General features: G+C 59.5%; 2 protein-coding genes across 2 annotated transcripts; both read right to left on the bottom strand.

Moving 5' to 3' along the window:
- Window positions 1-435: 435 nt before the first annotated feature.
- LOC102964764 (coagulation factor X) lies at window positions 436-12,856 on the bottom strand. The gene is made up of 8 exons (XM_007075324.3): window positions 12,774-12,856; window positions 11,058-11,218; window positions 7,654-7,678; window positions 6,652-6,765; window positions 4,935-5,066; window positions 3,930-4,183; window positions 1,986-2,103; window positions 436-1,101 (listed from the first exon to the last, which is right to left on the bottom strand). The coding sequence occupies exons 1-8, from the start codon at window positions 12,841-12,843 to the stop codon at window positions 542-544; spliced, it is 1,434 nt and encodes a 477-aa protein (XP_007075386.2). The 5' UTR covers window positions 12,844-12,856; the 3' UTR covers window positions 436-541.
- A 3,327-nt stretch (window positions 12,857-16,183) lies between these two features.
- On the bottom strand, window positions 16,184-24,634 carry F7 (coagulation factor VII). The gene is made up of 8 exons (XM_015544451.2): window positions 24,543-24,634; window positions 23,081-23,241; window positions 21,784-21,808; window positions 21,552-21,665; window positions 19,758-19,898; window positions 18,873-18,982; window positions 17,278-17,401; window positions 16,184-16,817 (listed from the first exon to the last, which is right to left on the bottom strand). Exons 1-8 carry the CDS (start codon window positions 24,610-24,612, stop codon window positions 16,222-16,224), a joined length of 1,341 nt encoding a protein of 446 aa, XP_015399937.1. The 5' UTR covers window positions 24,613-24,634; the 3' UTR covers window positions 16,184-16,221.
- Window positions 24,635-26,065: the final 1,431 nt, after the last annotated feature.

The raw sequence follows: 26,065 nt of genomic DNA, 5'->3' as shown, positions 1-26,065 counted from the left end.
GCGGGACAGCGGATGGCCCCCCGGGCGCGTCCAGCGCGGGACCAGCGGGAGGAGGAGCCACTCAGTCCACGCAGAAGCATCGGGGCCAGTGAGAGGCTCTCAGAGAGCCTTCCTGGGACCCCCGCCCCGCCCCTGCTCCCAGAGCCCCCGCCACTGCCTCCCCAGTGTCCTGACCACAACCGGAAGAGCCTGCTGTCAATGGGGGGGGGCTGTCCTGGGGTGTCTGGACTCCTGTCCCACCGTCTAGCATCTCTTGACGGCATTCCCAACTTGGAGAGGGAAAGGCTGGCTCTGGTGCCCAGAGGAACGTGTCTTCCACGGAGCGAGGAAAACACCAGGGTAAGGAATCCACACAGGTGGCGCCACCGCAGACAGGAGACCTGGTCCGGGCGCTGCCGCTGAGACCGGCCCGTGCAAACACAAACGAGACACCAGCAGCTGGCATGACTTTAATGGGGGTGGGGTGCAGGGCCCCCCGCTCGGCCTTGGGCCGCACAAACGAGACACCAGCAGCTGGGGGTGGGGCGCAAGGCCGCCCCGCTCAGCCTTGGGCCCCGGCTCTGGCCCTCATGGACTTGTCAATCCACTTGAGGAAGTTGGTGACCTTGGTGTAGATGCCGTACTTCCCTTTCCGCGCGCATCCTTCTCCCCAGCTGACGATGCCAGTGACGAAGTAGGTGTCCTTGAACCGGGTGACGTGGGGGCCCCCGCTGTCCCCCTGACAGGCATCCTCGGGGTTCGTGTCGTAGCCGGCGCAGAACATGTTCTGGGTGATGGTGAAGCTGCTGGACAGCTTGCACGTGTTCCTGTCCACGTAGGGCACCTCCAGCATCTTGAGGATGGCGGATGGCCGGCCCTTCTCGTGAGTCTTCCCGAACCCGCTCACGATGCCCGTCTTCTGCGCCATGAGTGTGGACTCGGCCCAGTCCTTCTGGGGCAGACAGGCGGGGGCCACATTCCTGCGGAAGGTGATGGGCGTCCTCAGCCTGATGACAGCGATGTCGAAGTCATAGGTCTCCCGGACAAACTTGTTGTGCTTGATGATCACGTCCACCTCGTGCGCCACCTCGTTGCCCTCCTCGATGCCCGTGTCCCGTTCACCTGGGAGATGGTGAGGACATAGTGGCGTTCAGCTCGGGGTGGGCCGTGCACTTATACGTGCACGGTGCTTTTGAGAGTAGCGGTTATTTTTTTTTTTTATTAAAAAAATGGAACATGGTCACTAGAGTCTCTGAAAGATAAAATCGTAACGAGGCAAATAAAGATGACTTTCAGTTTCACTCCCCAGGGGCGACCGCCAGCCGCACTTTTAAGTGTGGCCAGTACTTCGGGTGGATACTTTCTGAGCCTGTGCCGCGCGGCAGGGGCACCTGGGGGCGGAAGGCTCTGTGCCTGACCGGCTGGCCACGCTGTCCAGACGGCTGCCTGGCACCGGGACGGTGTCCGGTCGGAACTGGGACGTGCTGAGTGTCAGCATCAGATTTGTCATGAGAACACAGACTCAGAATATCTCGTTCTAGTTCAGAACTGATTACGCGTTGAAACGATAATATTTTGGATATACTGGACTAAGACATATTGCTAAAATTAATTTCATCTATAAACTTTGAAGCTGCCTAATAGGAAATGGAACTAGAAAATTAAAAAGCACATGGATGGCCTGCATGTGTGGCTTGCGGTGGATCTTTGCTGAACTGGTCTAGAGTCTGGAGGAGAAGGACGGACGTCACAAAACAGCCCCGCAGACGCAAACACGAGCAGCAGATGCTCTGTGCTCGGAGGGCTCCGGAAACCTTCCCAGAGGAAGGGGCCCTGAGGGGAGGCTCGCTGCGCTGGGCCTGGACACAGACGGCAAGGGGGAGGACCGGCCCTACCCCTGCCCCCCGCTTTCCCCTTCTCCGCCCTCCCTCGCCTGTGACCCCCCACACCCGCACCCCCACGGGGTTCGGCGTGTTAACTAGTGTCTCCGAGTGTGGCGCACTTACCTACCCTCACCTTGAATCTCTTGGCCTGGTGCAGACAGTGCGCTGCAGTGAGGATGTGGTACTCGCTCAGGATGGTGCCGCCGCAAAACCCCTCATTCTCTTCGTTGATGAGCAGGGCCTGTGGGGAGCACGCAGGAGTCCCCCCCGAGGTTGGGACTGACCTCTGGGCTCCCCTCCCCATCGGGAACGCAAGGCCCAGGGCAGCGCCGGCCTGGCCTGCACACCTGCCCGCAGCGCAACCCCTCCTTTTCTTATGTGTCCCGTGGGGCGTGGTGCCAGCGCGCGCTCGGAGACCTCACCGTGGGGCTCCACGGCCGGGCCGCAGCCCCTCCCCAGGTCCTCCCCCCGCTGCTCTGCGGAAACCGCAGCTTTGGGTGGCTCCTTCCCACAGAGCAGCCAAATGGTCCACCCAACAGACGTCTGCAGGGGCGCCGCTAGTGCCTGGCTCCTGAGGGGCTTCTGGCTCGCTTCAACTTTCTGCTCCTGGACCCCAGACTCCTTCTTCAGGGAGCCGTCCTGTCCCTTCCAGAGCTGTCACAGCACTCTACAGTGTCACCCGTAGAAAAACGATCGTCGTTGTTGATAACCTTTGCCAGCTACATGGCTACGGATTAGCGCACAGACCAGGCGGGCGCCAGTGTTTGGGGAGAAGCTTCTGGTATCTGGGACGGCCCTCCCCTGACGGCCCACAGATGCCACCACTCAAGGGCAAATCCCTTGGAATCCACGGGGCTCCCCCTGTGGGCAGCTTTCTCCCCGACAGGATTTGAGAGTGAGGGCATCGCCCCAGGGAGTGAGCGCTGGCAGGCCCAGGCGGCCCTGCAGCCCTCGTGTCCCTTCTTCCCCAGAGAACCGGGCTGCAAATCTGGAAATGGCGCACTTTTTCCTTTTTATCTAGAGAGTTCCAGCACGTGGCTGGCTCATGCCGGTTGGGGAACAACAAGGTTCCAAGTCTGAAAGCGTTCCTGAAGACCTTGGTGACCGGCACGAAGTAGCAGGGCCAAGGGGCATCAGTCTTCCCCAGACCTGGACCCTGACTCCTCTCCTACACGTGATGGCGAGGCTGCTGGACTGGGAGAGCAGGGCTCTTGCGTCCCCTGGAGAGGATCCCACCGCCCAGGTCCCCGCCGCACCCCCCCCATCCTGTCTGTCTGTGGGGGGCCTTCCAAAGCCCCCCGAGCTCCACGCAGGCCCGGGGCCACTGAGCTCCCGCCGGAGCCACATCGGTGGCGCTCGCTCAGCACACACCAACCCCGTGGTGACCACACGAGCGCATGCTCCCCTCTGGGCCCCTGATAACGTAGGGCTGGGAGGTGGGGCAGGTGAAGAAATGCGTAAAGGGTGGTGGTGGCTCTGGAGGGTCTGTTGTTGGCTTTGGGTACTAAGCATTTCACGCCCAGATTCGCCAGAGACAGCAGGTGCCACCCAGTCAAGCCGAATCAGATAAGCATCCAATGGCTTCTAGCACCAACCCCTGTTGTCTTTGGGACACATTACAGTAAAAGTTGTTCATTGTCTGAAACTCAACTCCAAGCATGAGACCTGTGTTACTTGTTCATCTGGAAACCTCCGTCCAAACCAACGACCAGAGAGCGTGGATTGCAAACAGGTGGATGTACTTCTCCCCAGATTGCTACCCGCCTCGTTAGCACTGACCAAATCAGAGATGAGACCGAGGGACAGAGTGTCAGCCTGCCGGTCGGAGGGGCAAACAGAGGGCTGGCCCCCATCAGGCAGCCACTCCGCCTGCTGGCCTGAGCCTGCAGCCCGCGCTGGGTTCCGGGGCTCCTCTCCTTTCTGTCTGTCCTTCATGGACACACACATGGGATTGGACGTTGGGTGGGGAGGGACAGGGCCCACTTCTCACCTCAGGCACGCTCTGCCCCAGAGCCAGCAGGGAGTCCCCACCGCCCACCGGCACCGCCAGGCCCGCTCCGCAGTCACCTGCCAGGGACACTCGCCATCTGGGCAGTTCTGCCCACCCACGATCCGGATCAGGTTGCTTGAGTCCTCCACGGGGCTGGCCTCCGTCTTGTTGAAGGGCTGCAGGTACAGAGGGCTGTCGGTGGGAGGCAGGTCTTCAGGGTGCTGGTCCTGCACGTCTGGTTCAGAGGCTTCAGAGGGACCCTCACCGCCATGGGCGGTCTCGGCTGACCTCCTCCTGCGCGTCGGAGTGTGTTTCCCACAGGGGAAAGGCCCTGAAAGAACACGGGCCGGCCTCAGTGAGCAGGACCCCCTCCCCCCGCCCTTCACCCCCCCCAATGGAACTGTCCGCCCGGCCCACAGGAGGAGGGAATAGGGAGGAACGTGCTGGTAACAGAGGTCCCGCCCCAGGTAATGCCACAGCTGTTGGTTGGGCGGGGGCCGGCTTTGAGGAGCGCTTGGGGCCACCATGAGAAGCAGAGGAAGCTAAGAGAGAGAGCACAGTGGCCTCTCAGTGCTCCAGCCCAGGCAGGCCCTGCCGCAGAGAAGAGTGGTTGGACCGGAGCAGCGAGGACCCCGTCCCCTTGCTGGGCCCTGCCCTCTGTGCCTCTGTGAACCTCTAGGCCAGACTCAGGGCCCGGCTTTTGTTACAGAACATCACGGAACATCACGGAAAAGGAAGCCTGAGGGCTGTCACTTGGGGCCCGTGTGGTCTAATTGTTCTCAGGGTCCTCGGCTCCCCCTTTGGCTCCTGCACCCTCCCCCCGCCCCAAGTCCACGGCCCAGACACAGTCAGGCCTCGCTGCCCAGACATGCTCCAACTCCCGGGGCAACAGGACGTGCCGTGATCACGACCATTTCGTGGCTCCTCAGGGTCTGCCACGAGCCCGGCGCTGGGCAGAGCGCCCCCCACCCCCAAGTCCCTCGACGTCTTCACCTCCCCCGGGGAGTCAGGCAGCGTCACTGGCCCGTTTCTCAGGCGGCTCACAGGGCCTGCGGTCCCGCTCCGGCCCATGCGCCTCCTACCGGTGGAGACGCAGGATTTGCCGTCATCCGCGAGGACGTAGCCGCTGGCGCAGGCGCACACCACGGAGCCCTGGTCCTCACTGCAGAACTGGTCACAGTCACCGTTGTCCAGGCTGCAGGCTTTCCGCATGGCTGCGGGGACACGTGTAGGCCCTCAGGACTGGCCGGGGACACCGAGGCCGCAGGCAGCCGGGAGGTGGGACAGCAGCACCAGGGCAGATCCACCCACTGTCAGCCTGCCCCCCTTCCCCACTCCAGCAGAGGGGTGGCCACTGCACGGAACCGCGCGAGTGGGACGGGTCCCTGGAGCAGGCTGGGGGCCAGGGGCTCTGTGTGCAGGCTTGTCCCTGCCCTGTGGCTCCCTCACCACATGGGGCCAGCGTGCTGTCTGCCGGGCCCTGGGCGCCCAGACCCGCTCCCCCCCGCCACGGGCCCCATGTTCAGCCCTAAGAGGGGCACGCGCCTCCCCCCACAGTCCCACGACCAGTGTGTGCCGGCTGGCACGAGGAAGGGCTCTGGGGCCACGGGCCAGGCGGAGCACAGCAGCGTGGCCACGGGCCGGTCCACTGAGGCTGGAGGGTCGCCTTCGGAATAAAGGGTCTGGAACTGGTCTGGAACTGGTCTGGGAGACTGGGGTCCGGGCCCCGGCGAGGCAGCAGCAGAGACGGGCCGAGTGCTTTCTGTCACCAGCCGTGTGATTTGGGCAAGTGCTTTAAACCCTATGGGCCTCTGTTTCCTCACTTGTAAAGTGGTTTGAGTCCACACCGCCTCCCAGGTCATGTGCAGCTCCTGACACAGTGAGACCGTGGCTGGTTTCCTGGGCCTTCCAGGCCAGGTTGAGCACATCCCCCATGGCTCAGGGGCTCCGATTCTGCCAGAATTGCCCACCGTCGCCAGCACACGCTCAACATGTGACCGCACACTGACAGCAGCGGCATCACCAAGACAATTTACGTACATTCTGCCCCTGGGGTTCTGATGAATAAATAATTACAGTGAGAGGATCACCGTTAGTGAAACTTTAGAAAACGCCCAACGGCTCTGGTTCAGCCAGATGGGGAGCAGGAGAGGATGCTCTGGGCTGCGGGAGGGATGATGCGGGACCGAGATCCCCGTCGGGGATGGTCCCACAGTGATCCCAGCTCTGAGCACTTCCTAAAGGTTACGAATTAAGTAATCTGAAAGAAATGTGTATCTTTCTTCTTAATGAAAACTGGCCTAATCTGAATCTAATTTTTATTTTAAAAAATTAATGGCCATACTCACCATGTTAGGAAAACTCTTAGTGACTTTTCCCTGTAGAATTCACTAAATGTATCAGATTTGTATAATTGGACAATTGCGGACATTCGGAATTGACATCTGCACTGACAAACCCAAGTGGCCGATTCAGAGCCGCTGCCGGGGCCACAAGGAATTTAAGAAGATGGGTAGCACCACCCCAGGTCTCCGTGTTCCTGGCCACACGCTCTGTGGCTGCAGCCCCCTCAGAGGAACACAGAAGGCTGTGTGTCTCTCATTGTATCTAAAACCCAGTGGATTGTAGGACACACTTTCACTTTGTTTTTGCTGTTCCTACAATGGCACAGCACAAGGGAACACAGACTCTACCTCGGAAGGAACCCGAGATGTTTTCCTTAGGGGTTTCAGCTTCTTCCCTCGTTCCTGACCCTTCAGGCGACCCTGACCCGAAGGTACACCAAGAAAAGGAACTCACACAATTCACAGTTTTTGCCTTCGTATCCTTCCAAGCAGGTGCACGTGTATCCCCCGAGGCTGTCCATGCATTTGCCCTGGTTCTGGCAAGGGTTGCTTTCACACTGGTCTCCATCTGCAAAGACAGGGTTTGGGGACCTGAAGCTTGCAGGCAGCTGCCGTCATCAAGGAAATGGCTTTGCTATGTTGATCTTGGCATACATAGTTCAGGTCGCTTGAACAAGCTTGAGGCTCTTCCTGTCTCCCTGTAAACATTTCTCCCGGCTGGACTTCATTTTACCCCCAGCCTTTGCGCTCTGTGTACGTGATGCTCTTATCTAACTGGGTTATTGATAAGCTTTTCTCTTTCTGCTAAAATGTTTGCCTGTTTTCAACAGTGAGGAGCTCTGGGCTGGTGGCCAGGTGGGACCAGCTGGAAGAAGGGAGGATGGGCGGCCGCCCGGCACCTGTTTCTAGGCTGGACAGCGACAAGACAGGTGTCCGGGCGCCTCTTCCCAAATGGTCTGGAGGTAGAGCAGGAGTGTGGAGGCTGCTGGCCAGCACTGGCAGGGGCCTCACACTCCTCGGTGCGTTTGGACAATCTGATCTAGAGGCAGGCCCAACTGCCATTTGGGGAAATTTAAAGAATGTTAGCAGAATGAAACACGAGTCATGATTGATACCATTTCACAAGCTGTGGACGTTCCGTCTTATTAGAAGACCTGATCTTTGTTTCTACCTAATACCTTGGATTTAAAAAATGATGAGACAGGTTGATGCTCCAGTAAGGCGAGCTGATGAAATCCACGTTCAAGTAACAAAACCGGAACCATGACATTTACCCCCCCAAATAATCCCACAGTAACTACTGGGGAAACACACGGAGAGGGAGAGTCTTAGGTGAGGAAGCTATAAGCAGGAGCAGAAGGGAAATTCAGGAAGAATTGTCAAAATTGAAATACCTTCTCCCCCATTTCAGTGTCCGAATGAGCCCCAGTCAGTATTAAAATAGAAACCATCTCACCTTTGTATTTATTCCAGAATTCAGTCTAAAAGGGAAAAAAGATTTTAAAATACATTAGGGAAAACACAGACATTTCACACTGAGGACAACCATAACCTCGTCGCTCAACCTCAGTAGATGCTGTCCCAAACGGGGCCTTTCCTGGTCTGAATTGCTCTAACACTATGGAGTCTGACAGGGAAATGTTCAGATCTGCGTCTGTACAGATGCGGCTTCGATTGTCTCAGATGCACCATCTCTGTTGAATATCGAGCATTTATTTTTAATCTAACCACCGAGAAATGGATTGTACCAAGAATGGTCTGCTCTCTTTGCTACCCCCAAGCTGATCAATGAATGGTTTTAAGTTAAATATCAAAGATTCAATAAGGGATCAGATGCTTGGTGGTTAACTATGTTAAACTGAAAAAATGGTTAATTGGTAATTAGTTAAAATAGGACACCAAGACCCTATATTACACTAGAAAATGTTCAGTCTTAGAACTTGTTTGCTGTGTTCAGTAGTTTGAACAGGATACCCCCTGCCCCCCGCCCCCACTGCCAATTCAGGTGCAACCTCAGAACGTGGCTTTAACTGGAAATAGGGTCTTTGCAGATGTAACCAAGGTATGCATCACGAAGAGACCACACGGGCTTAGGGTGGACCTGGAACCAGTGGCAGTGCCATCAGGAGAGACGGAAAGTGCTCAAGAGCCACGTGTGGAAGCAGAGCAGAGACCTGAGTGATGGGCCTGCAAGGCGGGCAATGCCCAGAAGCCGGGAGAGGGCACGGAGCACATCCCCCTGAGACCACTGATAAAGGAAGCTTTCCACTTTCGTGTCGGCGGGCGTGCTTCCGGGTGCCCAGGGAAGCTGCACTGTACCGTGTTCCAAAGTCAGCATGACTGGGCAGAACCTCTGAGCAGGGGCTGTGTTTCCACCCCCAGCACACACTGTACATCCCTTCATTAGCAACTAACCTACATTTCAGACTAGAGAGTAAAAATCTCCCTACTGCCACCTGGCACATACTGAAAGCGTAAGACAAGGTTTGGAATTTTCTGGAATGCTCTTCATCATGATGGCTTGTACTTCTTGATGTAGCAAGAAACACGTATGACCCTGTTTCCTGCTCCTTCCCTGGAGCTCTCTGCTTCCGGAAGACCATGCATCCCAGCAGCGGCCCTCTCCTGGGCTCTGTATTCTAGAAGTTTTGTACATCTGTGTTGACACCTTCTTTGACTGGGACTTGCAGCTGCCAGGACTGTGGGAGAGTGAGTCCCGTCGTTGCCAGGCCCCCAGCTTGTGCTTACAGAAGCCCCAGGACACGGATATGCTGTCTCTTTACAGTTCGCTGAAGACATGATCACACAGCAAAACTACTTCGGTGTGCAGTTCTGTGAAATCCGACACACAGATTTGGATACGCACCTCCACTGCCCCCCACATTCACAGCCCCCGATGGCCGCACCCCTGGCGCCACCACAGCCGTGACCTCCGAGAGGGTCATACAGATGCACCAACGCCCTCGTGAGACTAGCTTCATCCAGATGATGCCTCTGACCCTCGTTGAAGTCACCACGTGCATCAATCGTTTGTTTATGTTGTGGAGTAGAATTCCACCATGCCGTGGCTTGTGGGTCCCTGCACCAAGCGGGGACAAGGGCGAGAGTTTGGGGCAATCCAGGTTTTCGTGTGAAAGGAGTGGTAATTTCTCCAGGGTAAGCACTCAGGGGTGGGGCCCAGGCTACCCGCACCTGCACCACGCTGCTCGTGTCCCTTGTTCCAGTTCTGCACGTATACAGTGGTGTCTCCTCATGGCTGGAGTCTGCACTTCTGTGCCAGCTGAAGATGTCGGGTGGCTCCTGTGCACATTTGCACTTCACGTGCTCTCGGGAAGGTCTGTTCTCGCTTCCGCCCATTATAGTTATCACTTATTTATTTTCTTTTTTTTTTTTAATTTTTTTTTTAACGTTTATTTATTTTTGAGACAGAGAGAGACAGAGCATGAACGGGGGAGGGGCAGAGAGAGAGGGAGACACAGAATCGGAAGCAGGCTCCAGGCTCTGAGCCATCAGCCCAGAGCCCGACGTGGGGCTCGAACTCACGGACCGTGAGATCGTGACCTGAGCTGAAGTCAGACGCTTAACCGACTGAGCCACCCAGGTGCCCCTATTTTCTTCTACTGAGTTGTGAGAGTTCTTTACACATCTGAGTACAGGCCCTTTGTCAGATGTGTGATTTGTAAATATTTTTTTAGTTAATAGCTTGTATTTTTAGTCTTCCGTGTCTTTCACAGAGCAAGTTTTCAATTTGGAATAGGTCCAATCTTTTTAAGTTTGTGTATTTATTTTGAGGTACAGAGAACATGAGCAGGGGAGGGAGGGGGAGAGAGATAGAGAGAGAGAGAGAGAGAGAGAGAGAGAGAGAGAATCCTAAGCAGGCTCCACACCGCCAACACAGAGTTCAACATTGTGCTCGAACCTGAGCTGAAACCAAGAGTCAGACACTTAACCAGCTGAGCCCCCCAGGCGTCCCTGGAATAAGTCCAATTTACTCACTTTCTCCTTCATGGGTTATGGTTTCAATGTTGTGTCTAAGAATTTTTGCCCAACTTCATGATATGACAATTCTCTCCTTAAAGTTCTATGTTTTACCTTTAGATCCTCGATCCATTTTGAGTTGACTTTTGTACAGTTGTGAGACTGAGGTCAAAGCGGACCTTGTGTGTGTGGAGATGTGCCGATGTCCCCAAACCATCAGTGGAAAAAGACACTTCTTCCTTCGCTGACTCACTTATGAACCTTTGTTTGTATCAATTGGCCATATTTCTGTGGGCCTGTTTATGGACCTTCTGGTGTGTCCCGTGGATCTAAGCACCTGTCCCCTTACCAGCAGCACACGCGAATGCCCCTGTGGTTAGTGAAGCTTTGCAGTGAGTCCTTGAATTGGGCGGCGTGATTCCTCTTTCTCGAAATGGTTCCAGCTACTCTCATTTCTTTGCTTTTCCATATTTCCAGTTGTGGAGTTGGCTCATGGGATGTTGCTGGCGACGCACCAACTCCGGGTGTAGCTCTTGGGTGCCCGATGTCAAGTACAGCAGTGGCCGTGGATTTGGGTGAAGACTGTGTGGGCTCCGTGTCCCCGTGTGCCGCCCAGCCCGGGGAGGTGCAGTGAGGTCGTGAATAATTTTTAAAGTGAACACCATATGTTTTAGAGTTGATTTAATAAAGCCTCTGGAAGTTCTCATGACCCTCCTAATGGACTGGGCCCCGCCCCACCCTCAGTCTCCCCACCAGAAGTATTCCCTGTCTCAGCCCCGCACACCCGGGGTACCCAGGTATGCCCTGGGCTCCCGGCAGGGGTGAGGTCAGCCTCCACCGAGGGGTGCACCCATCACAGGGCGCCTGTGCGCCAGCCCTTACCGTCTTGGTGGTGTCCTCGAAGACCTCGCGGGCCTCCTCAAACGAGCACGTCTCCTCCATACACTCTCTCTCCAGGTTCCCTTTCTTCATCTCTTCCCAAAACGAGTTGGCCCTGCGGACCCTCCCCAGGACGCTGCTGGCATGCTCCGGGGGAAGGAACACTAGCAGACAGGCAGGGACACCAAGCGGAGAGGGCCTCAGCTGCCCGCCTGCCCTTCCCCATCCTGCGGCGTCCGCTCACCTCTGAGCTCCAAAAGGCCCCTTGCTCGCGCCCCGAGCCAGCCCAGTACGGGACCCCGCCTGTTCCAGGCCCCGGGCTTCCCTCCGTGTGCAAGTCCGCTTGCTCCTTCCCCTTGCCGCCTCCCGGGGCCTCACTGGCAGCTCCGCGCTGGCCCCCCAAGCCCTCCCTGGACTCTCACTTCCCAGAGGTCCTGGGGCCACCCTCCTGTGCCCTGCCCGGCCCCCACCCTTCCCGCTCTCAGCTCTCTGAAGGGGTGAGCTGTGGTGCTGTTTTGATCACGCTCTACGACCAAAATAGGCTTTTCATCAAGGCCCAGGACCACACACGAAAACATGGCTTTGAAGAAACAGTTCTTATTACAAAGTTTTGTACTTGATTTCTGTTCTGCTTCACTTAAGAATCCCACTGAATTGATTTGCGGCTCTCAGATGAATCCCCACCCGCCCGCTGAGTGGTCTTGGATCCGAGCATCTCGGAACCCCTCCTCTGGCTGCGCCCGCCCTGCCCTCTCTCCACTGTGCACTGGGACCCCCAGACCCTCCTCCACCTGCGCCCACGTCTCCAGCTGCGCTCTCGGTGTCTCACCACCTTCTCTCTCTCCACCGTGGACCAGGACCCCCGACTCCTCCTCAGCCCCACACCCGCTCTCTGCCTTCCTTCTTGCCTCGCCCTCCAAGTTGCTCTTCCTGGTTGCGACCTGCATTCTGAGCTCCGCCCCCACCCTTGATGGTTAGCCCTCAGCTCCCCACGTGCAGGACTCGACTTGGAACCCGGGAGCCAGGCGGTCTCGATTTAGATACAGTTCACTTGCCCACTATCGGCAGGTGAGGATTACGACGTGTGTGTCTCAATGTTCAGGTTGGTACACACTAGGTGTTGCTATACACTAGGTTTCTCTCTTCTCACAGCCTCCCCGTCCCCCACACACCAGGTGCCCTCTGCCTGCCCCACGGGCCCTGTCCACCCCCCTCCATCCAGGACGCAAACAGCTGCCGGGCCCCTGCCCACCCCCAGGCCCTGCTCCTCCGGCCTCCTCTGGCCTTTCTGGAAGTTGCAGAAGCCCCCCTCTGTCCAGCCTTCAATCAGGCAGTCCCTTCCCCTGGCCAAGCCGGCCTAAGGGTGGAGGCACCGGCTTGAACCTCATTCTCTTTCGGCCCTGGAAGCTCCTCCCTGCCTGTGACCAACCCCCCCCCCCCCCGCCCCCACCACTGGGCTCGCTCTGGCCGTGGAGGGGCACTTCTCTCCATCTCTCTTGGTCTCTCCCTCTTTCCCTGTTCACGGCTTCTGTGTGTGACCCGGCCTGCCATCTGGCTCCCCACCCACAGGGAAGGAGGCCACCAGGCCCAGCCATGTCACGCCAGGAGATGGGCACCCACTCTCCACCCTGTGGAGGTGTGAGGGCAGCACCCTGGTTCCCACTGTCCCCCCTCTTCCCTGGGGGTCACCTCTGTAGTCTGTAGGGCGAGGGCACTTACCACTGTCCCCCAGGAGCAGGAGGCAGGTCAGCGAGGCGCTGAGCAGGACAAGGCACCGTGGGCCCGCCATGGTGTGGCCAAGAACGGCGTGTCTGTCCCTCCGTGACAGGCCTCCAGGGCAAGGTTCACGCACCCTGGCCCCGGGCGGCTGGTCGACCTTCTTTTATCACCGCCTCCTGATTGGAGCCTGGGCCGCTGAGGGGCCGGGGGCCAGTGACCTCGCGGGGGCAGGGCCACCCTGCAGATGCAGCCCCGGGGCGGCTGGGGTGGCCCTGGCATCATTGGGCACTCGGTCTGAGGGACCAGCCATGGGCACAGGGAGTTCTTAGGAGAACAAAGGTGTCATTTTATAGTTTGCAGATGTTGTGTCTGTAGTCATTCTGTCCTTCCAGCCACGTTGTGGCTGCGGTCATTTTGTCTTTCCAGCCACGTTGTGTCTGTGGTCATTCTGTCCTTCCAGCCACGCTAAGAGCTGAGTGTTCAGTCCCATCTTTTCTCCAGGACAGACTCTTAGGTCTACAGCAGGTGTCAGCCCAGGGCTGTCTGGGGCGCATATGGGGTTTGGACCCACGGCTGTCGGCCATAGCAGCAGACCTTCTGCCAATGGCCTCTGTCTCCAGGTGGCATCAGGAGGTGCCACCCAGTGCCACCATCATAGGGGGTCCTGGTGCACTGGCTTTGCCATTGTGAAAGGCTGGCACCACCCCGCTGAAATCCAGGGGCCCCAGGAGGCAGGGGTTTCCTGTGGCCCCTCTGGGCTGAGGGCTCCTGCCCACACTTCTGGGGGGGTCTTCCCTGCCCGGTGCAGCCCGTGCCAGCCCAGGACATCTGGCTAGAGGTTGGGGGGCCCGTGCCCAGGGAGCAGCGGGCTGGCCCTCTCAGTCCTGGAGATGCCCGCGGGCTGGGGGTTTCCCAGAAGGGGCTTTGCCTTGCACACCCCACTGGGGGTGGGCAGGGGCAGGGAAGTGAGCCCCCAGATCGGGGGCCTTACGGTGAGTCTCTCTCTCTCTCAAGCCCGTCCGGCCACCCGGGAGAGGGGGTGAGGAGTATGGGGGCTCCTGGCCAGTGCACTGCACGTGAGACGTGGGAGATACACCTGCCGCATCCCCCCAGCCCAAGGAGGCTCAGCCCGTGGCAGTCCAGCCACGCGGTGGGCGCAGGCCACGTGCCAGGGCCCTCGGGGGTGTGGGGGGGTGTCACAGAGACAGGGAGAGACAGAGACAGGGACAGAGAGACAGCAGGAGACAGAGACAGGGATGGAGACCCTGCCCCATATACCACAGCGCCCACCACACCTGACATTCTGCACGTGGTGAGTGACCTCCGACACCCTTGCTCACTGGGACAGAAGCCTCAGGCTGTCTGCTTTTTGCTGCAGGGGTGTGTGGCACACGGTGGGTGCTTAACAACCCCTCACAGAATGCGGCAGTGATGTCCCAAAAGTCTTCTGCTCTGGCTGGTCATCCACAGGGTGGCCGGTGTGACATGCAGAGCCTGGCCCTTGGGGACAGGGGGTGCCCTGGGCCTGTCTCGCCGGCCTCTTTGTGTGTGGTGTTGTCTCTGGGTGTGTTCAGCATGTGGGGGAGACCAGGTCCTGGGTGAGCCCCTCCCATCTCTGGCACCCGGTGCTGGGGGTAACGTGGGAGCCTGTGGGTGCATAGGCCGTGTTAGCCCTTAGGGGCTGTCCCGATGTCACCGGGTGCCCATGCCATGGCAGCTCTACCGGGCAGGGGTGGTGTCTCCCCCTGACAGCCAGAGAAGCCCGAGTGTGCCAACCCATCCTCCTCTTTCCTCTCCAGGAAATGGGGCCAGCCACCTCCTGTGCTCCAGGTGCGGGGCTCCTGGCAGCTCCTGGATTCTGCACACAGGAAACTCCCCTCAGCACCTGCAGCCCGAGCTGTGGGGAGGACGCCAGAGGCTTGCACACCGGCTTTACTGCCCATGACACAGCGGGGCCCTCCCAGGGCCATCTTATGTGCTCCAGACCATCCTGGTCACCAGCACCGAGGCCCCTGTTTCGAAGACAAGGAGCCATGGCACAGGGTGGGAGGTGGCTTGGCCGGGAGTAGGAGGCGGGCCGCACTCGCCCACTGGTGGGTCTCCTTAGGTGCACAGCCGTCCGCTTGCTGAGACCCCGGCTGGCGGCCGGCTGGGCTGCCAGTGAACCTCTTGTGCAAAGGCCCAGATGGTGAGCACGTCCGGCTCCAGGGGCAATCTCTTTGGCCGGACCATCTCTGTCCAAGGATGCCGTTTAAGGAACGGGCATGTCCCAGGACACTTGGACAAAACCAGGTGGCCTGGGTTCACTCTACACTAAATACGGCTTGATCCCTCAGCCCAGCAAGTCCGGCGCCAAATGCACCCGTGTGGAGCACCGTTGGCGTTCCAGGCTTGGGGCAACCAGTCTGCCCCCTCCACCTGCGGATGTGTCTGGTGGGGGGCAGGGCCCTTACCTGCCTTGCCGTGTTTAGGGGGGCCCCACTTCTGTGTCATCTCCCTCCCCCACCAGATGGCTTGTTTCTCCCTCCTCCGTGGCCTGTGTGGCTTTAGGCCGAGCGGGCCCCACGATCACCTGAGGGACCTGATAAAAATGTCATTCACTGGGTCCTTCCCCGGTCCCACTGATGCGGCAGGACTGAGGAAGCTGGTGGCTCTCAGGCAGGGCTTCCCTGGGACCCTCGTTGAGGACCGTTGTTGACTGGGACCTTGGCGGGAAGAGGATGCCTGGTTCTGTAGGGTTTGGGGAACCACAGCCTCCAAAACCCGCCCACATGCTCTTGGTTTTGGAAAACAGCCTCGGTGGAGGAAGGCCCATCTCCGGGGTGCTGTGAGTGTGAGAGAAATTGTGCCTCCAGGACAAGCAGGGCCTCAACAGGGTGAGGACGGGCGCTCCAGGGTGGCAGGAGGGCGCTCCAGAGGTGTGCTCATGGGTGGGCCAGTGGCAAACGCCGTATGGAGGGTGACAGCCTCACATTTTATGGTCAAAGCTACGTACACAGAAAGATCTGGAAGGATAGTCCCCAGGATGAATGGATGATGCTTCCCGTGTACGTGAAATGAGGGCAACATGCTTGTGTAAGGAGACAGGAATGGAACGTAAAGATGTGAGCACGCAAGTGTGAGCACGCCAATGTGTGGACACAGGTGTGTGTGCCGATGTGAGCATGCAAGTGTGAGCACGCCGATGTGTGGATGCAGGTGTGTGCGTGCCGATGTGTAGGCACCAATGTATGCATGCCGACGTGTACACGCACCACCACAACGGCGGTCAGGGGAGCATGGTCCCCTGGGAAACAGTGCATCCCCTCCCTGGCAGGCACATCGGTGCTCCCAGGCACATCCTGCTCAGCCTGTTTTGCACCCCCTTCCCCCACTCCAGAAGTGCAGGATGTTTCTGGAACAGAGCAGGGACGAGTGGCAGCTTTATTAGGGTGGCCCTGCACTGAGGCTAGGGCAGCGGGGCCCGGAGGAAGCCTCCCGAGGTTGGGCTCTGGCTCATGAGCCTGCGCAGCCACTCGATGTACTGGGAGACCCTGGTGTACACCCCGAAGTGACCTTCAGCCGCACAGCCCTCCCCCCAGCTGACAATCCCCGTCAGGTACCAGGTGCCCTGGAACCTGGTGGCGTGCGGGCCCCCGCTGTCCCCCTTGCAGGCATCCTTGCTCCCGTCCAGGTAGCCGGCGCAGAACATGTTCTCAGTGATTGCTGGAGAGCCCGCCTTCCTGTGTGACTGCTCCTGGCAGTCCTGGGTCATCACCCGGGGCACATCGATGGCCATGAGCTCAAGGGCCGTGATGCCCCTGTCCAGCAGCTGGCCCCAGCCACTGACGGTGGAGAAGCGGATGAAGGCCAGCGTCCTCTCAGAGAAGGCCTTCTCAGGCAGACACAGGGGCACGACGTGGTTGGTGAAGGCCACAGGCGTCCGCAGGCGCAGCAGGGCGATGTCATGGTTCGTCTTGCGGGGGATGTACTTGTCGGGGATGATGATCTGGGCGACGTGCCGCTCCTGCTCCTCGCCCTCCTCCTTGCGGAGGTCGTGCTCGCCTGTGGGGTACCGGCACCGCTCATACCCCGCCCCTCAGCCTGCTTCTGGGGCAGAAGGGGCCCTGTGTTCCGTCCCAGGCTGGCCGGAGCGGCAACCCCAGGCAGCCACCGCAGGGCTCCGCGTGGAGTGTGAATCAGGGTGAATCTGGGGGTGCTGAGGGCACGTGAGGAGGGGTGGTGGATCCCCCAGTTCTTCCCAGATCCTCCCTGGGGGCGCTCGGCGTCCCATCACCCACCAGGCAACCCTGGGGCTCTTGGCCCAAGTGAGAAGGGAGTAGAGCAGAGCATCACCTCCGTGACTTTCCGTGGGTGGAGAGGCCGGGGGGCCGTGGCCACAGTGGGACCCTGCGGCACCGGGGTCTGCCTGGACATTGCCCACTTCTCTGTTTGGAGGCACTCGTCTCGTGGCAGGTCTTGCTCACAAGCCACGCTCAGCAGGTGGAGGAGCCACAAAACTCACCCAGCACCACCGTCAGGTTCTCCCAGTTCCTGATTCTGTCGAAGCAGTGGGCTGCAGAGACCACCCAGGCAGCGTCGAGCAAGGCGCCCCCACACATCAGCACGCCGTCCAGCTTCAGTGCAGCCTGGCCGGGCACAGCAGAGTTCGCGTCACCCCTCCATGGGGAGCGCCTTTCCCGTGCACCCAGGGCCCTCGTGGCCTGTCTCCCCAGCCAGCTAAGGCAACAGGGGGCTTGTGGGTACTGGCCCGACCACGGGGCGTGGGTGCCAGTTCCCCTGCGCATCCCTGGCACCACCAGCAGGAGCTGGCAAAGACTGGTCCACAAAGACGGGTCAAGTGGGGTGGGGGGAAAGAGGGCATGTGCTGCGGCACCGGGCACAATTCTTGGTGCACAGCGGGCCCCATAAATGCTTCCTTTTCTTCTCCCTAAAAGCAAGGAGGGTGCTGAGCGGGTCCTGAGTGCAGCTTGGGTGCAGGCCTTTTCCCTGCAGTGGTTTTCCCACCGCAGGCAGGCGGAAGGAGCTGATGTTGGCTCTGCAGCTGCAGCCACGAGAGGAGGCCTGGGGTAGTGGTTTGGCCGGATTGGAGCCTGAATCTCAGTGGACCTCAGTTTCCCCACCTCTCTCCTGGGGTTGAGGACCTGGGGCCGCATGCATGCTGCAGCCCCTCCCCCTGCACAGAGCCCTCCCAGGTGCTGTCTGCTGTAAACAACAGAGACCCACCCGTGCGGTCCCTCTGCCGCACACACTGCCAGTTCTGGGCACTCTGGCGAACACACCAGTCCCTCTAGGACACGTCTAGCTTACGTTATCCTCGGAACACCAAAACCCCGGGTCCTGCCAGCTGAGGAGTGGGCCTGGAACCGCACAGGTGCCACGCAGGCCCCGACCGCCTGCTCCCACCTGTGGCAGGTGGGATGGGGCAGGGCCGGGCCGGTGGGAGGGGCCACCGGCTCAGCCAAAAATGCCGCTTCTGGTCTGCACGCGGCCAAATGGCAGCAAAGCTGGAAGACTGGGGCTGCCCCGACTCGGAGTCAGGCCCAGGGGGACTGGTGAGCCACCATCATCCCTTCCAAGGCTCTTGTGTGGTTACAACTCTGAACAGTCCAACTCGGGTGTCCACGTGCAGGGCCCGGAGGACCACTGGGTCCGGCTCTGAAACCCGAGTGCACGCGTGCTGCTCTTGTGAGAGGTGGATTTTGGCCCAGTGGGTCTGGGGGCCTGAGGCTCTGCATTTCCAACAGGGACCAGGCTCACAGGCTGCCCCACACACCTGAGCACGTGCAGGGACAGCCTGCCCTGCCTCCATTTCCAGGGGCAGATAGTGGCGGGTTCAAATCCTGCCTTTGCCATCTGCCGCCGGTGGCCTGGACTCCCCCATCTGTGGAGGGGAGAGAGGCAGCAGCCCCGAGGAGGAGACGGGAAGAGATGGGAGGGGAGAGCCAGAAGGCAGGTGCCGCTGGGGGTGCTGACACCCGGACTGACGGATGGAGGTGAGCGCGCAGGCGTGGGCTTCGGAGCAAATTGGAAGGTGACGAGGGGCCGGGGTCCCGCAGCCGACCTCCCGCTTTCCCTCCAGGGGCCCTGGAGCCTCACCTGCCAGGGACACTCTCCTTTGGGGCACACCTTGCCACCCACAATTCGGCCTTGGGGGTCGCGGCCATTTCTCTTTTCCAGAACAGGCATTCTTCCACACGGATACTCCACTGTGGGAAACAGGTCGTCAGGCCGTGGGGTCCGTGCTGGAGGGACAGCTGCTGAGGGACGGGCTCCACGGCCTGCAGGCACGCCCTTGGCAGGGCAGGCCCACCCCTGTGGGAGCTGCTTCTGCAGGGACAGAGGGCCTCCCTGTTGAAACTGGGTTCTGCCAGTCGCCCCAGGGGAGCGACGTGCTGCCTGAGGAGGTGGACGCTTGTCTAAAGGCTGACCAGACCTTGGGCCACAGCACTTTCACCTGGCTCCTCTCATTTCCGCAGTAAAGTCCCAGGGCCCGGAGACACCGCTTAGAGGTGGGGGCTGAGCTTCAGGCTCAGCCTGAAGTGAAGCGGGGCCCACTTCACTCTGGACAGACAGGCCTGGGCACCTGAGCTGCTGGGACTGTGTTAGTTCGAGACCGGGTTGGGGAAAATTTACATTTTCCTCAAAGTGCTCTCCTTTTAAAAAAAGACGTGGCATCCAGACTGTGCCACAGTCAGCGCAGACCCCACGTGTGGCCATGGGGTGCCCCACAGGACAGCGGTGGGGCAGGCAGGGCCTCCCTCGGCTCCTCTGGACCTGCCTTGGACAGGCAGGTGGACCAGCCACTCTGGAGCGGCTCCTGCTGTGGCCTGTTCTCGAGTGGGCTAGGCGTGGTGAGCGTGTAGTAGGTGTTCAGTGAGTGGTACTCACCCTTGTCATCTGTCAGCCATACAGGAATGGGTGGCTGCTCGTTGGGCACAAAACAGAGCACAGCCCCCAGAGCTGGCCCCTGAGGACCGTTACCTGTGGGAGCGCAGGACACCCCGTCGTCTTGGAGCGCGTACCCCTCGTGGCACCGGCAGGAGCGCCTGGTCTCTGCATGGTCGCTGCAGTACTGCTCACAGCCTCCGTTCTCGTTCATACAGATCAGCTGGTCCTTCTTGTCTGAGGACAGGAAGGGCACAGACTGAGAGGGGCCTGTGCTAGTCAGGGAGAGCCAGCCCTCATTCTGCATGAAAACGGTGCTTAGCTGTTGGCTGCAGAGACAGCCAGGTCCCAGCCTGCTCTGGATCGATCCGGAAGGGTGACCTGGGGTTGTGTGCGGTCTCACGTCTGAGCAGCTTAGCCAGTTGGGACATAGGGCTGACACATGGGGCCTCTGTGCTCCCCTCCCAGCAGCCGGTGGGAGCCGGGGAGGGCCTGGGGACAGTAAAAGTGTTCACCGCAATTGGATACCTGCTGGCAAGAGGCCAGGCAGATGAGATGGTTCCATAGCCAGGACTTGGTGCCCCAGTGAACTGGCGGGGGCTGACCACTGGCTCGGACAGATGGAGATAAGGAACATTCACCCTCTCTGAAGGGCAGTGCTAGGATGTGGGAGATGGGGTTAGCTCTCTGTGCCAATTGAGGGCCCCCAGCAGGAAGGCCTGGCCTGGAAGTGAAGTCACACCAGGGCTCCTGAGCACCATGGTCCTGGAGGATTCACACCAGGGCTCCTGAGCATCAAAGCTCCTGGGGGATTCACACCAGGGCTCCTGAGCATCAGAGGTCCTGGGGGATTCACACCAGGGTTCCTGAGTATAAAGGGCTGGGCAAGGACATTGAGGCTTTATAGCCCCAGATAACTGGCAAGAAGCCTCTTCCTTAGTCTTTCCTTTACTCTCCCTGGTTTGCTTAGAGCAGAAGGTGGCTGTGGCCCACAAGAGCTCCTTGAGTATCAGAGTGTACACATGTGGCAAAAGATTGAAGTTACCCAAAGAGAGATTTGCCTTTGCCCTCAGCTCCTGGGAGGTGACCGCCACACCCTCGCTGATCAAGTTGGACACTTTTAATTTAATTCCATCTGTCTGATAAGAATGTTGTTTCCTTGGGGGCCTTTGGCCACACTGGATGGTGTAACAATGTGATTCATGGTGGGGTATCACCTCGACCTCTGGAGGGGCTGGAGACTAAGGCCAGCCATGTGGGAGGTCAGCCATGTGTACGTGACTGAGCCCCAAGAAGACCCCTGGACGTGGAGGCTCAGTGTGATACTCCCTAAGTCTCGTCACACCTTGTTCTTGGAGAAAGGAAGACTGTCTGTAAGACCCCACTGCTTGAGGACACCTGGAAGCTCACACTGGTCTCCGTGCTGACTTTAATCTGTAGCCTTCCACCGTAACTTTGAGTATGTTGGCCTTCAGAGAGTGCTACGGGTCCTCCCAGCCAATTACTGACCCTGAGACGGCCCAAGGAACCCCTCAACCTCGCAGTATTTTAACATTAGAATGGTGAAAAAATAGTTCACACTTTTGTAATAGCAAGTAGGGAAGATGAAGTTTACTCACTGTCTCAGTGGGATGCTGGGCAGTGATAACGTGCCCTCCCCGGGGCCCCATCCAGGTGTATCCGAATTCCCCAGCACTGGGAGCCCAAGGGGTTTGTATTTTCCAGAAGCAGACAAGGGGCGATCAAGAATTAGCACCCGAGGGTCTCAGATCCAAGCGTCTCACGGTCACCGAGCCCATTTCCCACCTGGCCTGGGGCCCAGCCCCCGCCTGGCCCGGCCATGCCCATCAGCCTTGTGGGGGCTCTGCCCGCAAACTGTGGGGTCCTCACTTGTCTCACAGTTCCGGCCCTCAAAATTTTCGAGGCAGAAGCAGATGTAGGACTGGAGCTGGTCCTCACAGGAACCCCCGTTCTGGCACGGATTCGAGGCACATTGGTCCCCATCTGTGAAGCGACCTAGGGTCAGAGCACTGAGAGGGAGGCCGGTGGGCAGGGGCGACCCAGGGTCAGGGAGCTGAGGGGGAGGCTGGCCAGGGGCGAAATGGGCCGTTTACCTACTCACCGTTGTAAGAAACCCAGAACTGCTTCTGAGGGGACAAAGAGGAAGCCACATGAGACACACATTGACAAATATCGGTGTTCCCCACAGAATGAACGGGGGACTTGGGGTGAAGTGAGGTGGTCCGGGGGCTTCTGGCCTGGTGCCCTTTGTGGTGGGCTCCGGAAGCCAGACTTTTCCTCTGGAGAAGAGGTGAGTTCACCCAGGGCGAGGGGGTGTTTCCTAATCCCGCCTCTCCACCCCAGATGGCCAAGGCCACCAGAGGTCACAAATTTCCCTGTCCCGATTCAGAATTCCAGAGTTTCTGCCCCACTTCTGCCACCTCCAAGATGTGACCCTGGGACAAGACACGTGCTCTCTGAGCCTCCGTTTCCTTCTCTGGTGATGGGGGACCATCCACACAGGGCGACAGGAAGAAAAGGTGCTAATGGATGCAAAGGCTCCAATAATCGGATTCCTGAGGAATGTTCTGGGCAAGCAAACTGAAACTCACAGGATCACTCTAAGAATAAAATAAGACAACTGTGGGAAATGCCTTGAAAACCCAAGTGGGGCACAAATGCAGGAAATGTCCATCCTCATTGTACCTGGAAAAGGTCATGTGAGTCTCCACCTCAAATAGTCCTACTTCCTGTTTGGTGTGAGGTGTCCTGTGAGCGTGAGGCATGTGTCCTGTGAGAATGAGGCAGGTGTCCTTTGAACACAAAGTGTGTGTCCTGTGAGTGTGAGCTGAGTGTCCTGTGAGTGTGAGGCGAGTGTTCTGTGTGAGGTGAGTGTCCTGTGAGCGTGAGACGATCCTTGAGGAGAAGTGTGGGTTTGTCCCCTCATAGCCACACCCTGAGTGGAGCAGGACAGCGTGGACACTCGCCTTTCCCAGCGTGCAAACAGCCGTGGGGCGGCTCTCTGCAGCGGCCCCGACACGTTTGCTCTCTGAAGCCGCCGTGGAGGTGTCCGCCCGCGCCTGCGGCGGCTGCTGGGAGAGGCCCAGGCCAGCGTCCCCGCCGTCTGCTCCATCAGCAGCCCCTGCACGGAGCTCGGGCCGCTTTGGGGACGGGGGTCGGGGGCGGGCACCGTCCATGGGAAGGCAGGGCACCCCCGGGGCCTGCTTTTCAAAGCGCGTTTTCCGGCTGGAAATGAGGGCCCCGCGCAGAGAGGCGCCGTCCATGGGCGCTGCAGGGACCCCGAGAGCCGTTCTTGTAGGAACGTGACCCCGACACGGTGCGCGGGGCCCTCGACCGCCGAGTAGGGAGACCGACCGACGCCGGGCAGCGCGGAGGGCGCCCCCTGGGGGCGGACTCACCGTCCTCTCGGCGTTCTGGAAGATCTCCCGGGCCTCCTCAAAGGAGCACCGCTCCTCCCCGCACTCCCGCTCCAGGGAGCCGGACCTCAGTTCCTCCAGGAACGAGTTGGCGCGCCGGTGCCTGCGCAGGACGCCGTGGGCCTCCTCCTGGGTGAGGAAGACTGAGGGACCGTCCGTGAGCCCTTGGCCACTGGCCACGCCCAGACGGCGCCGACGCACGGAACCTTCGCGTCCCTCCGAGTATGGCAATGGGAAACACGGCGGCTGTGGGGGGTCGCTCCGGGCCCGGCCGCCTCACTTGTAGGATTTATCCCAAGGACATCCTCAGAGGCGGCCACTCGAACCCGGCCACAAGGACAGCCTGGAGACAGCAGGCAGAGCCACTGCGTGAAGGTGTCCTCGTTCGCGTGAAGTACACGCTTAAGAAGATACAATATTAAGTGAAACTAGAAGATGATAGGATAATCTATACTGTGTAATCCCTTTTGTAAATAAGATGTACATATGCACATACATATGCTTATGTAGCTGTGGGAGGAGCCTACATAGAAAATGAACTCTCGGGATTAAAAGTTACTCTGTTGCAAAGCGTCCAGTCAACTTCCATAATCAGAAGGCCACGGGCTGTGTCCCTGCACCAGGACGTTCACCAAAAGTGCTAGGATAAAGGTGCCGCAGGGGCCTGGGGAGGGGGGGCGGGTGACTGAGAGAGGTGAGCAGCAGGGGAGGATGGGGCAGCAGGAGGGGGAGGGGCAGCTCCCGGGGCGCCCAGGTGGAGGGAGACCCCATGTGTTCTTCACAGTGACAGTGTCTCGCGTCTGTATTCCTGCGGAGCCCCTGGTCTGGAGGGAGAGGTCGAGGGAACCCTCAAACGGAGGGGCGGGCGGAGACCTGCCTGGGTGACCCTCAGGGGGCAGCAGATGTGAACCAAAGCTCTCGGGGAACCAGTTACCTCTGGTGGTTACCAGGGGAATCTGGCCACCTCCGCGTCTTCCTGCCCTCCCACCCCGCTGTCTTTCCCAGGAGCCCGCGCTGTCCCCTGGGCTCCTGCAGGAATCTGGCCGGCGCCCATGCCATCGCAGGCTGGCTGCTTGGGGGGGAGGGGGGGCAGTGTCTGCTGTCTCCACCACGGCCACCCCGCGGTAGTGACATGTCACAAGGAGGACAGCTTATAGTGTCCCGCTGTCCTCCTAGCTAGGCCCGTTGGCACAGTAGTGGCAGGGAGGGTGGCTGCAGTCACAGAAATGTGTAGTCCAGGGTCCCCACCCTGTCCCTGGCGCTGGCCAACCAAGAACGGGAGGGGACATACCCCTTCGCACTCGAGCCCTGACTCTGCGTGCAGATCACATGGGAGCCGCCAGCAAGCACCCCAGGGGGACAGGAATGCCCACCAGAAAGGTGGCCACCAACCTCCCGCAGCCCCTCACACAGCGTTTACAGGGGACCCTACACCTTGACATACCTGCGGCCAGAGATGCCTGCAGGCCGAGCAGAGAGCAGAGGAGGGCCAGCCCGCGGGACCCAGACACCATGGCGAGGCCTGTGTCACACGGTCTGTTGACATTCCAGGCGTGCTGGGAAGGTGGGCAAAGTCCCGGCCTCCAAGCTGGGACAGAGGGCGGGGAGGGAGGCCTGGCCTCCCAAACCCAGGGGCGGGGCGTGCGGGGGACGCCGGGGACAGGAAGACGCTGTCTGTACCCACCGCACAGCTGTGACCGCGAAGTAGGGGTTCCCTCTCGGAAGCGTCTGTGTCGGGATGTGTACCTGGCGCGTGCGCCTCAAATGCGGTTGAGAATCTGAAGCCCTGGGGACTTAGGGCCGCAGTTGGGAAACAGATCCAAGCCGGTGGTAGGTGTGCCTGCAGAGTAACTCTGGGGACAGGAGAGTGGATCTTCGGTGTGGGTGGAGACCCACACAGGGCCTCATTGCCCTGGGGCACCTGCCCCAAGCTGAACCCCCTGCTCTGTGTCCCTCCGGGCCCTCTTGGGACCAGGCCGCAAGCCGCGGTGACCAACCGTCTTGGTTGCCCAGCTTCTGTGCTGACCTGGACCACCCTGGGCCCTCGGACATCGTCAGTCATCCCAACAAGGCTCACGTGGGCGTCCAGCCTCCAGTGGGGTCTGGCCTCGACCCTCTGAAATATCCTTTCTGCAAATGGTGGATACTGGGGACGCCCGCTCTGCTCCTCTCCCGTGCGTGGGAGCCACACGGCCCAGCTGTTGCAGGCAGGGTCCCAGCTCCACTCCCCAAGTGGGAGAGTCAGTCTCTGCAGAGAACATGTTTTGTTGATCACCTCAGGTGTTACTAATGGTTACGATTGCTGGCTGCTTGGGAGTCTGTTGGTGGGGGAGGGACCCCCCCGTTTTCCGCCGCACCTTCTGGGGATTCTCTGGATGGCCTGGCAGTCCTGGCTCTGTTTCCTCCCAGCTTGGGGAGAAGCGTTTCAGCCGTGAGCCTCTGCCCCTAAATCTGGCGAACATCTTGCCCGAGCAGGTGGAGGTGCTGTTGGTCCCGTGTCGGTCCACATGCAGCACCCGTGAGCCTTGCTCTCAAAGGCTGCAGGGGAGCCGCCCTTGAGCTCAGCACTTTTCTGACTCCTGGTGGTCCCATGACAGGGCTGCACACAAGGGGCTTACTGTACCGGAAATCTATCCTGTGCCGGCTCTGGAGGCCACAGGCCCTTGGGCATGGTGTCTGTGCAGGACGTTGCCGTCTCTGGAGGCTCCGGGGGAGGGCCTGCCTGCCCCTTCCCACTGGGGAGTTCTGGGGGCCTCTGTGCCCCACCTGCAGTCGGCCTGGGTGTGTGTCCTGATCTAACTCTCCTTACAGAGACACTACCTGTGGGTCAGGGCCCCCACTCCAGTGTGACTCATCATAACCAATTCTACCGGCAAGGGTACTGCTTCTGAGCAAGACTGCATCCTGGGGACACCGTCAGCAGGTGCCTATGCTTCCCCTTGAGCGGGGCCGCAGCTGGGCTGTTCT

The sequence above is a fragment of the Panthera tigris genome, chromosome A1 (genome assembly GCF_018350195.1).
Source record: "Panthera tigris isolate Pti1 chromosome A1, P.tigris_Pti1_mat1.1, whole genome shotgun sequence".
Lineage (NCBI taxonomy): Eukaryota > Metazoa > Chordata > Mammalia > Carnivora > Felidae > Panthera > Panthera tigris.
The sequence above is the reverse complement of the archived record's forward strand: the minus strand, read 5'-3'. Positions and strand labels throughout refer to the sequence as shown.

Coding starts and splice junctions, on each gene's coding strand:
- LOC102964764 (XM_007075324.3), bottom strand. CDS start 12,843: ATGGCGGGCCCACGGTGCCTTGTCCTGCTCAGCGCCTCGCTGACCTGC. Junction 7,679..11,057: donor TCGAGGACACCACCAAGACG/GTAAGGGCTGGC, acceptor TTTCCCTTTTAG/ACTGAATTCTGGAATAAATA. Junction 2,104..3,929: donor ATGGCGAGTGTCCCTGGCAG/GTGACTGCGGAG, acceptor TGCTCCCCACAG/GCCCTGCTCATCAACGAAGA.
- F7 (XM_015544451.2), bottom strand. CDS start 24,612: ATGGTGTCTGGGTCCCGCGGGCTGGCCCTCCTCTGCTCTCTGCTCGGC. Junction 21,809..23,080: donor TCCAGAACGCCGAGAGGACG/GTGAGTCCGCCC, acceptor TTGTCCCCTCAG/AAGCAGTTCTGGGTTTCTTA. Junction 16,818..17,277: donor GAACCTGACGGTGGTGCTGG/GTGAGTTTTGTG, acceptor GGTACCCCACAG/GCGAGCACGACCTCCGCAAG.